Here is a 12160-nt window from a genome sequence, read left to right as displayed (position 1 = left end):
AATTTCTCGATTTTTCGGGTTTTTTCGATGACTATATGATTAAGAAAATCGCTGATTTCCATCGATTAGTCTCCCTAGATACGTAATCAACGAATCGACCAACAAATATATAATAGTTATATATGTATGAGATGTAATGAGACAGTAATATCCGGCGTTTTATTCTGTTGCTACGAGAGCTGACGAAAACGTATCTAAGGGCAGGTTTATTTTGCCACTTATCTTAGGGAAAAATGATCAAAGCTAATACAATTTAGTCAAATAATTGCGTAAGAAACACGTGAAGTGTTACTGCTATATCTAAATTCTTAAATTTACATTAAATAATTAATGTATATCTTCAAATTTATACTAATTATAATGTATACTTTCAATTAATCTTCACGAACCATACCGTATCATGTGGTCCCTACATAGACTGAGGCACACTTTCCTTTCCTAGGTATTGTAAGAGAATTTAATGGTCGAGAAATAATCAGCAGCGTGCTTCTTTAAACATCACCAAACCCTAACTACAGTTGTCAACCCGCCTACCAAGTGTGGCAACTACTGGCAAATGCCTATGTTCAATAGTGAAAAGTTAAAGTTGCTAATATAACAATAATGAATCATTAAGAAATTAAGCAGAACACTTGAAATATATGGTATGGAATAAGATATAGTTAATTTTTTAACCCGGTCTATCAATATACCCCGGTCACGACAAGACGCAAATAAAAACTAATATAACATATTATCATTTATATAGTAACGGTGAGTTCTCATTAAATATACAGAGTTAATAGAGCCACAAACAATACATACACCACAAAGGGCTCACGTTATTAACCGATATTACTTCCTTGAGGCAATCCAAGGCGCAGATGTTAAATATTAATAACGCAATTTGAGCTCCTCTGCCGTCCGTCCTACCCGTTTTATCACGTAGAAGCACTCCATCAGTCAAGCTTGACAAGAACTGGGGAATGGTTAATAAGAGTTGGCAAAACAAGGCATGTGTGGTTTCACGGTATCTGCGACAGGGTATTTTATGCAAATTGAGATAAACAGGCTTGTCTTACCTGAACTATGAGGTGCGTACATGAACGAAATTGGTTTAGTGGTGTATCATTTGTTAAAAAAAAACCGACATTAATTTTGATTTAATTAGTTTGAACCCGATAAATTCGACAGGTTGATTACCTTTAAATTAGCAATTTTTAGTAATCGTTTCCTATCACGATAGAAAACGTAACCATCATTATTCGAAAAAAAAAGATCTGAACTTGTAAATTTTTCTCTTCTGAAGTCGATTAAAAACTAGTTTACTAGTGAATAGTGAAATCAGGAATTGCAAATAGCTCTTATAGTTATAAAAAAAAAGGTTGCCTGGAAGAGATTGCTATTTACCGATAAGGCTGTATATTGTTATGTCTTTAACTTGCTTTTATGTAATTAAGTATTCATTTTGTTTGTATAGATATTGTAAATATTTATAATCTGTATCATTATTTAAAGAGAACAATAAAGAGTTTTCATTCATTCATAAAAATAAATTGGACAATATAATGTATAAAAGTTTAAATGCAGCTGAATAGTTTGACCTACTTTGTATAATACGAGTAGAACAATGCAATAGAATCCAACAGCGTTCATTGAATTTATTGTTAAGTTACTTAACGTAGTTAGAATTGATTTTATACATAGTTTACCAAACAAGAATCTTACCAATGTATTTTATGAGAGACGAGAATAAACTATTAATATTATGTATTATTGTTAATTGAGAATCTTGTTAATATTAGTGTGGAAATTTGTGAAGGTGTTTGTTATGCAACCACGTTTCAATGTTTCAATGCGCGATATAAAAGATGTTTTATTTAGGGCCCAATCATAGTACAGTATTTAAAAAATTATGAAAAAAGTGAGTACAAAAATACTTTTTGGTTACCACGATTATTATTAAGATATCATGAAAAAATAACTATGTAGAAATGCGCGTACCGTAACATAAGAATATATCAAATAAAGTTATAATCATTTAATGATGATCAATTTCAGTAAATTGGTTATTTGAGAATATGATCTTCTAAATAAACATAACTTAGAAATCTCATGTAACTAAATAAAAATTTAGCAATCTTCATACATCATTTCTAAAATCAATATCATTCAAAATTACAAGATGTTCTGACATGTTTATTTTGTATTACAATTGTAATATAGTAGATATAAATTTTGAGTTAGAAAACAAATTAATATAAAAAAAGACGTATTAAATTAGAATTTACTTTTTTATTATATATTGTACATTAACTGGGCTGAGGCTCTATTCGTTTGTTGAACATTTTATTTGGACTACAAAATAAGTTAATTTATACGGAAAAGTTGCGCATTTATATCAAGTAAGAAATATGACGAATCTCAACATTCCAATTTGTTAATATATCCCTGAACGTCCACACAATTTTGTGGGTAATCTCTAAGGATACTTACGCTAAACATCAAAATTAATAACAGGTGCGCCACGGCACAACAAGATATTCTGAATTTATTTTATGAATTGATATTTTCAAACCAAATTCAATCTTAAACAGTATATGTTTTAAGTTGAAAATAGATGCAGTGTTATATGATAATTTTGACATAGCAGTGAAGCTATGAACACATAAATAACTAGGGTCCTTCAAGCGTTTGTGGTTTCACAATTAGTTTGTAATTAATGTTTGCTCCTCTCGGACACTAATATTGACCGTTGAGAGTTTCAAAACCATGCAAAAGTCTGTGATTTCTGTGGTTGAACTGTAACCCCTGAAACTGTTTGTATGAAGTTAAAAGTATACTTAAAATGTTCAAAGAGACAGCATTTAAAAATATACTTATATATAATGATATCATCTATATTTTTTCAAGTTTTATATATATTTATGGTATATATACATAACTTCGATTATCTGATCTTCGAGTTAAAATACCCTGTACTATGAGGAATCAAAAAACAAACTTCTGGGAGCACAACCCGAAACTTGCAGACTCAAGTCAACTCACAAGATTTCTTATCCTAAATTGGCCTGACCGGGATTTGAACCCCGTACCTTATTTACCTAAAGCAATGTGCCTTGCTTAATTTTTTATTTTTATTTAAAAACTGCGCTACGGATAACTATTAAATGATGAATGAGTGACCTCTTATAAGAAACAATCTCAACTGTGTTCAAATGAGTCAGTAGATGTAAATGGCTCAAGATAATTTCTTATGATAGCCTATAATGTCTATGTTCAATAGTGAACAGATGTTTAAACTGAAGTAATGTTGAAATAGAGCTTTCAATATTGTAAAGAGATAAGAGATCAGAATTATTCAGTCATGGATTATCAACATTGTGACAAATAATCAGGAAGGCCAATATTCATTCTCTATCCCATTCGTGTTTCAACCGTGAAGCAGTTGTATTTGCATGCCTGTGTTTCGGTTTGAAGGGTGGGATGTGGCGTGTATTTACTGGGTACGAATGGAATGGTGGAATGGTGGAATAATACCTGAGTCCTCAGGAATGGCAACGCATGGGGGGTAACATGGACGAAACAGTATACTCTGTTATGTCCATGGTACTGCTCATGTCTATAGGCGACGGTTACCACTTTCCATCAGGTGGGCCGTCATCTTGTTTGCCATTCTAAGTTTTATAAAAAAAAAATTCAATGCCAATAGATAATTTAAAGCGATAACAACTGTATTAGATGATCCATTAAAATAATATTTTTATACTATTTATAGTTTATGATGTTAAGTTTTAATCTTTGGATTAGAGTACGATCGAGTATAAGCGTTCTTGCTAAAGCTGATGTAAGATCAGATAAGATACTTTAAAAATTTCCAATGTATAATTTACATTCAAAGCGGTGCACAAGCTCTCCGGATTAGTCTTGTTCTTTGCATTCCGTTCATTTTTCTATCTTTTTTGTTTTACTTAATGTTAGGGATTTGTCTTACAAATGTTATAATCCTATTTATTTAAACCAGCTACTAAAGTATCGCTACCAATAAATAATTGATGCCCTATAAAAAAAATAAACAATATTTTTTATATGTAGTTATATTACAGGAGCAAACGAGCATGTAGCTCACCTGATGGTAAATGACTACCGCCACCCTTAAGTATCTGCAACACCAAAATAATTGCGGTAGCATACCGCTATTATAAAAAGGAATATGCTCTTTCTTTTAAGTTTTGACGTCTAGTCAACTTAATTGCTTTGGCAATTGTTAATTCAGAATTAAGTATAATTAGCCAATTGGCCTAATTTCATTTCTATCTATTTTATTTTTATACACACATGGTAATATTATGGTATTGTGACTTACAAGACACAGACTTGACCTCAAGTTCATCTAACAGTCAAATTTTTCCAAAAATATTTCCCATTTTCCTCGTTGTTATTCTATGAGATCCATTAATAATAATTATTAATAATAAAAATGTTCGTTTTGTCGGTGAACGGTCTTATCCCAGTTAGTCTGGAACAACATCTCAGACGGTTGGGATTCCGAGGCGGCTCATTCCCGGGAAGATGCAGAAAGCGGTGCTCTTAGATTCTGCCCGCATTGTACGCCGGTTTCTCTCCCTGGGGTCCTGAACCCCGGACGATTGTGCTTCTGCCGGGGGTTAGTTGCCATCTCCTCTCCTTAAGAGGGGAGGTGAGAATTTTGTAAAATTTAAAAAATAATAATAAGAAATTACAATTTTATGATTTAGTTTTCAGTATATAAACTTATTTGATGAATAAATACTACAACAAATTTTGCATATTTTTAAATTATAATTTAATTTATTAATAAATGAAATGTACGTAGATGTGCTTAATATCACAGGTATTTTCTTTTAACTTATCACAATAACAATTATAAAATTCAGAAGCAAATATCCAATTAATAGAGTAAATATTGTACTAAATGCAATCAAGGCTGTAGCTCCGTCAATCAATCAATCAACTTAGGACCTGTCTACCAATATGTCCGACTATCCACGACAACATGCCAGCCGATGTAAGCGGCCTGTCACTGTGCTTTGATTAGTGTTCAATGTTGAGCCGAAACCGCAGAATGTAAACTAGCTTGCATAATGCGATACTGCATATTAACTTATTTAGTATTAATTGCCAAAGTTAGGACATAATAATAATGTTATTATCACTGTAATTTGCGGCCATAGCTATATAAATTATCCTCCATAAAAAAGCGATTTCAATTGTTATAAATATTAGAATAACGAACACGTAATCGCGTAACTATAAATTAATTTTGCTTCATCACAAACTGGTTCGATTATCATAAAACTAATAAGGAACATATATTAAGTCAAAAGAAAAAAGTGATTATCAAATTTGGTTCAAAATTGGTTATATAATAGATAGAGAAAAAAAAAAGAATAGAAAGTAAAGAACGTTCTTATTTTAAATTCGCTTAAAAATTACAAAGAACAGAACAAAAGTATCTGCTGCTATCGTCTAAATGGTATTTTTTAAGCCGAATAAGGCAACAATCAGTAAACAACAAACACAATCATAATTCGAACGTTTCTTCTAATTACATTACTGTTTGACTCTACAAGAACGGCCCCCGGTTAATTGCTGAGAATTTTCCGCCGTCCTGTATTCCCCTCACGTTGCCCAATAAACTACTGGGAGCATTTACCAGCACGCGTATTGCTTCCAAACCGGGATCTCGCTAGCGAATCGTAAGATGCTACACCTAGATTTATGGCCTAGTAATTGCAATGTCGTATTGTTACACTTTGTTTTACGGAAATTGAGAACAAAATGTAACGTACAGTATGGCGTTGCGATTTGAGCAGACAATCTCGTTAGCTTTGTTTGTTGTGATTCTCAGGCATGTGCTTTACATTGTACTTCATAAATGTAAATTGAGTTTAGAAACTAGCGCCACAATATAACGAATACAAAGTACGATTTATCTTAGATTAGTTAATACTTACAAATTAAGTAAACATTTTGCTAGAAATTATGTTTAAAAACAACAAACTTTTTATATGTTGTCAAGAGGTATAAGTTCGCAGATATATTCCAAAAGAGAGAGATTTGATACAGGTATAAGAATTTGTCTGATGTTCATAAAAGCAATAGTAGTAAAGTATTTGAAGCTACATTGTAAATGTATTGATATTCTCTTTCTTTCTTTCATATTACTAATATGCAAAATTAATGTTACTATAAAAGGATAATATTACTATAAAAGTAGAATTATAGACTGTTATGATTATTTAATTGAAGAGTAATTTTACATCATGATTTGTATTATTTTTTTCTTGTTCTTCTGTTTATTATTATTATTTTCCTTATAATTTGTATTATGTTCAATATTTGTTGTATTTTCTTGCTTATATGTAAATTGAGTAACAATGTTTTCTAGTTATTTCATATAAAAATAAATGATTGGACAACTTATTGGAGTATTATTTGATACAGTCATTGTAATTGTTTGTAATATGTGCTGGTTCTTAGTATTTAATTATATTATTTATTATATTAGTTGTAAAATAAAATCACCGTCTGTTGACTTGAAGTATATTCTGTATTTTTTTCTATATCAATTGTTTTATCAATTTTCTTTTTTATAAAAAACTACAAATGTCATTGTATGTAAAAAGGTCAATTTTGAACATATTCCACCTAGGAAAAGATGTAAGAGAATTTAACAAATCATAAAAATACTTAAAATAAATTATTATCTTCTAGTAGAAATAAAAGTAAACAATAATATTTGTATATATAAAATTAATTATCATGTGCTGTCAAGTAGGTCAGCTTATTAATAAGTCTTAAAAAGGTACCTCTAATGGTTTTTATCAAGGCTGACCTTACGAGATCATCATCCTGGTTAGGGTATATATTGATTACTCTTCCCAACGACCAAACACTGGGAGGAGTATCCTCATCTTTAACTATAACAAGGTCACCCTTCTGTATATTTTTCCTAACATTCATCCATTTAGGACGACTTTGTAACTCTGCTAAATATTGTAATTTCCATTGACGCCAAAATTGTTGTTTTAATACTGTAATTCTTTGAAAAAGTGATAATCTATTGTGTTGAATATGCATCGTGTTAGGCTCAGGTATATCCATCAAAGAGTTGCCTATCAAAAAATGAGCTGGGGTAAGACAGGTCATGTCATTAGGTAAATCTGACATCGCACATAACGGCCTAGAATTCAAGATCCCTTCTATTTGAATGACTATCGTATTTAATTCTTCATAAGGAAGCCTTGTATTACCTAACTGCCGCTTCATCAAGTTCTTAGCTGCCTTTATCCCTGCTTCATAAATACCTCCCATATGACTAGCCAACGGAACTGTAAATTTCCAATTAATAGATAATTCCGAAGTATATGATAATATTTTATTGTATGACGTATCGTCCTTAAACATTTGATAAAGGCGGTTGAGCTCATTGTTAGCGCCCTTAAAATTAGTTGCGTTATCCGAATAAATGGTATTACAAATGCCGCGTCGCGAAATCATACGTTTTAATGCTAAAATAAAAGATTCTGTTGATAAATCACAAACTAATTCTAAATGAATTGCTCGTGTTGACAAGCATATGAATAGACAAATATAACCCTTTGTAAAAGAACTATTACGTTTTCGATTAAGTTTTATTAACACGTGACCAGTAAAGTCGACACCTACATGTAAGAATGGTCTTTGTTGAGTAACGCGAGCAAATGGCAAATTAGCCATTTTTTGTTCAAAAGTACGCCCTCTATATCTAATACAAATACTGCATGAGTGAATTACCGATTTTACTTGGTTCCTACCCCTTATCGGCCAGTATTTTAAGCGTATATTAGCGAGAGTGGTTTGTATACCTGAATGAAACAGTTGCCAGTGTAATTTACGAATTATAAGTTTACTGACATGATTATGATTGGGTAAAAGAAGGGGATGTTTTTGATTGTTAATTAATCGACCACCAACTCGTAGAAGTCCCTTATCATCAATAAAGGGACATAGTCTTTTTATTGGGCTACTGCTACATATATCTTCTCCCTTAGTTAACCTTGACAACTTATTTTTGAAACTCTCAGCCTGTATAACCTTAATAATAAAATCATGACTGTTCTGTAACTCAATAACAGATAGTAGGCTTGTAATTTTGCTACCATCCCGTAAGTTGTGGATGAAACGCTTGCAATACGCAATTACTCTTTGTAATCTATTAAAACTCGAAAATCTTTTAGAAATAGTATTAAAATAATCGTAAGATATGTAAGGAGCTCTTAATGTCAGAATGTGTGAAGTTGGAGAATGGACAACTTCAACCTCTGATATATGAAAAGGATGTTTTTTAATTGGCCATGAATCCACCTCTAGGTTTGTTAACCATAGTGGACCTGACCACCAAATGTCTGAACATTGCAACTCTCGTAACGATATTCCTCTGGTAAGAAGATCAGCAGGATTATCTTTCGTATTACAATAAGCCCATTCTGAAGTATTGCAAAAGTTATGTATTTTGGTAATTCGATTTTTAACGTAAACTTCCTTCTGTTTGAAATTAGAATTAATTCAATACAGCACTGTTGATGAATCAGTGAATAAATGAATATTATTAATGCGACAAATCATTCCAAATATATTTTTTATCTTATTCATCATAGTACATAGGAATACTGCACCGTTTAGCTCTAATTTAGGAATAGTACTACCCTTAATTGGTGCTACCCTCGACTTAGCAAATATTAAGGAACAAGTACATTTTTTATTAGGATAATAAACAAGCATATAAATACACGCTCCGTAAGCAACGGAACTGCTGTCACAAAACCCGATTAAATCAATTTCAAATGGAATGGAATTAAATATGCGTCTAGGTATATGTATCTCATTGTTACCGTAAACTAGAGTGTCTTGATACTTAATCCATTCTTGCTTAAGCGAATTAGGTAAATCTTCGTCCCATCCTAACTTTAGTTTCCATATTTTTTGTAAGAATAATTTACCTCTTATTACGACAGGTCCTAAAATACCCATGGGATCATAAATTTTCGCAACAAAAGCAAGAATAGACCGTTTTGTGTAAACTCTTAAAGTATTGATTGGAATATTTAAAATAAATTCGTCACTGTTCTTATTCCATGTAACACCTAGAATATTAATATTTTCCTTATCTGTGAAAAGCGTATTACTACTTGGACTATTGTCATTATGTAGTGATTTTATATGATTGTAAATTTCAATATGGTTACCTGACCATTTGTGCAACTGAAAGCCTCCCCTCCGTAGAAGTGACTGTAATTGAGATATTACTTCCTTACACTCCTCAAGTGTATTTGCACCGTAACAGATGTCATCCATGTAAGTATTATGGAAAATAGCTGGAGAAGCCAGTGGAAAAGAGTCACCTTCTCGACGTGCGAGTTCGATTAATGTACGAAATGCGAGATATGGCGCTGACTTAGTACCATAAGTGACTGTTGTCAACTCTATGCATTTTAACCCTTCTGTAGGGTTGTCACGCCATAATATTCGTTGCAATGATGTCTGTAATTTATTTATATTTATTTGCCGGAACATTTTAACTATATCACAGCAAAAAAAGTATTTTAATAAACGAATTCTCAATAAAATATCGACAATGTCTGTATGAATGTCTGGGCAATCGTATTGAATATCATTAAGTGACAGCCCGGAAGACGTTTTGGCGCTAGCATTAAATACTACACGCAGCTTTGTAGAAATTGCCTCGGCACGTATCACCGCATGGTGTGGAAGATAACATGCAATCTCATTTTCATTATAACGAAAGTTAGGTATAATGTATGCATGACCTAACTCAATATATTCGTTGATAAATTCCTTGTATTGACGTTTTAAGTTTGGTAATTTGTTAAACCTAGATTCCAAAGCAAGTAAAAATTTGTAGGCGACATTAAACGAATTTCCTATACCTTGTAACTTTTGTTCGTCGACCGGTAAATTGACTATGAATCGGCCTACGCTATCTCTAACCGTAGTACTCACGTAAATATCCTCGCATTTTTGTTGCGACGTAGTAACTACTGGTAGAGGATCTCTAATTTCCTCTTGCTCCCAGAACTTGGTCAACAAGTCCTTACAGCAAATATCATTGTAAGAGCAAAGAGAAACAACCGTATTATTATCACCTCTAAATTCTACTGGACCTGATATCAGCCACCCTAATGTGGATTTAATCATAGAGGGTCGTCTAGATCCTAAAGAGATAGTTTCTCCATTAACAATATGGAAAAATAACTCTGCTCCGATGAGTATATCAATGTCGTTTCTTATGAAAAACTGAGGATCGGCAAGTGTAAATTCCGTAGATATATTCCACCTAGCAATGTTAATATCCATATGAGGAAGTGGAACGGTAATCCTTTCAGTAATATTACAATTAAGTCTATAAGTAACGTCAGAGGTTGTTGAAAATATTTTTAAAGTAGAATAGTAATGCGTAGTTTTAGGCAAACTACCAATACCTTGTACTACACAATGATTTGGAATCAGTGTGGATTGTAATTTATCTGTTAAGTGTTTAGTTACAAAATTTACTTCGCTACCCGAGTCTAATAACACGCGTGCGTTAATCCAGTTGCCGTTTCGACTACGTAAATTGACTATGGCAGTGCCTAATAATACAGTACCTGCGTATTGAGTAGGTCTAGCAACTAATGCAGCTGCATGTGGGGTTGGCGTCTCTGTCTCGTTTATACGTGGCTCGTTTGTAGATAGAGTCACTGGATTTATTTCACCTTGAGTGGATGTGCCTGCCCTATGATGCATATTCATATGTAATGTATGATGGTGACGTTTTTGACAAAATTTACAAGTGACCTTGGTACATTTGTGAGGGATCTGAAAAGGATATAAACAATTATAACAAAGCTTATTAGACTTCACATAGTCACTTCGTTGTCGCGGCGTCATGCTTAGATAATTCCTACATCCTTGTAAATTATGATTTTTATCACACAACGGGCAAGTTTCTGAGGCTGGAGAAGTTGATAGTTGAGACGTCTTTTTAATATGAGAATGAGGCGTCGTATTATATGCATGAGTATTTTTATCTTTGACATTTTCGAACGCAACTGATCTATAGTTTAAAAAGTCCATCAAATCCATCAATTTTGGTATTTCAGTGGTTTGTCTGCTTAATTCCCATGCCATTCTTAAGGAATTGTCCATCTTGTGAGTAATTAAATATATTAATATTACCTCAGTTATATCAACTTGCATTGCATTCAATGCATCTAAAGATTGTTGTAATTTACTGAGAAAATCCTTGATATTATCTCTCGTAATCGTATTGTAGTTTAAAATTTTTAGATAGTGATTGACAGTTAGCATTTTATTTTCATATCGTTTTTCGAGTGTCATCCAAGCGATTTCATAATTATCCTCCTTGATTGGTAATGATGAAATTAAGCTCGCAGCTTCTCCCTTTAGATAAGACTTCAAATAGTAGAATTTTTCGATTTTTGACAACGTACTATTCTTATCAATCACGGAGAGGAATAAATTTTTGAAATTATTCCACTCTCTTATCTCACCACAATAATTTGGGATGATGAGTTGTGGTATGGGTACTTGTTTTATTGGATTTATTGAAGGGATGTTGGTGTTCATGTCTGAAGTATTATTTGTCGTGATATTTAAAAATTCTAAATACATAGCTGAAGTTTCGTAATATTTTCTTTCAAAGTTCTCTGTTTCTATTGCATCTGATTCCTCATCTTGTAAAGTTTCTATTTCTACCTGAATTTCCATATAATCATCTAATAGTTTTTCAAAATTTTTATGTCTAGATTTTATTTCATACAGCTTTTGTTGGTTGTTTATATCGCTGATGAATGTATAATGACGCGTGAGAATGCCTTTTATTGCTGTGCGTTTATTAAACAATTTCTTTAAATCGGCCATAGTTTTTAATAATTGGTAATTATCGTGTAAGTATTGTATATATAATATAATGTAGGTTACTTACAATTGTGTGATCTATTGATCAAGGGTTTGTTGTTGGGATTGTTTTATTCTTCTGTTAATATTTTTTTTTTAATATTATATATCCAATTACGTAGGCTATCGAAGGACCACTAATTATGTTTTAATATGTGCTGGTTCTTAGTATTTAATTATA

General features: G+C 32.1%; 1 protein-coding gene across 1 annotated transcript in view; it reads right to left on the bottom strand.

The window, feature by feature from the left end:
- Positions 1 to 11943, bottom strand: part of LOC128200486 (uncharacterized) — a 29010-nt gene extending 17067 nt beyond the window's left edge. Inside the window, exons 1-2 of the mRNA XM_052894080.1 lie at positions 9003 to 11943; positions 6857 to 7352 (exon numbers count right to left, since the gene is read on the bottom strand). Of these exons, the coding sequence (XP_052750040.1) occupies positions 6857 to 7352; positions 9003 to 11943 (3437 nt within the window). The remainder of the gene's footprint in view (positions 1 to 6856; positions 7353 to 9002) is intronic.
- Between the last annotated feature and the right edge of the window lie 217 nt (positions 11944 to 12160).

This window comes from Galleria mellonella, unplaced genomic scaffold (genome assembly GCF_026898425.1).
Source record: "Galleria mellonella isolate WM207_F2 unplaced genomic scaffold, CSIRO_AGI_GalMel_v1 utg19, whole genome shotgun sequence".
Taxonomy (NCBI): domain Eukaryota; kingdom Metazoa; phylum Arthropoda; class Insecta; order Lepidoptera; family Pyralidae; genus Galleria; species Galleria mellonella.
Note: the sequence above shows the minus strand (reverse complement) of the source record. Positions and strands in the feature narration are given on the sequence as shown.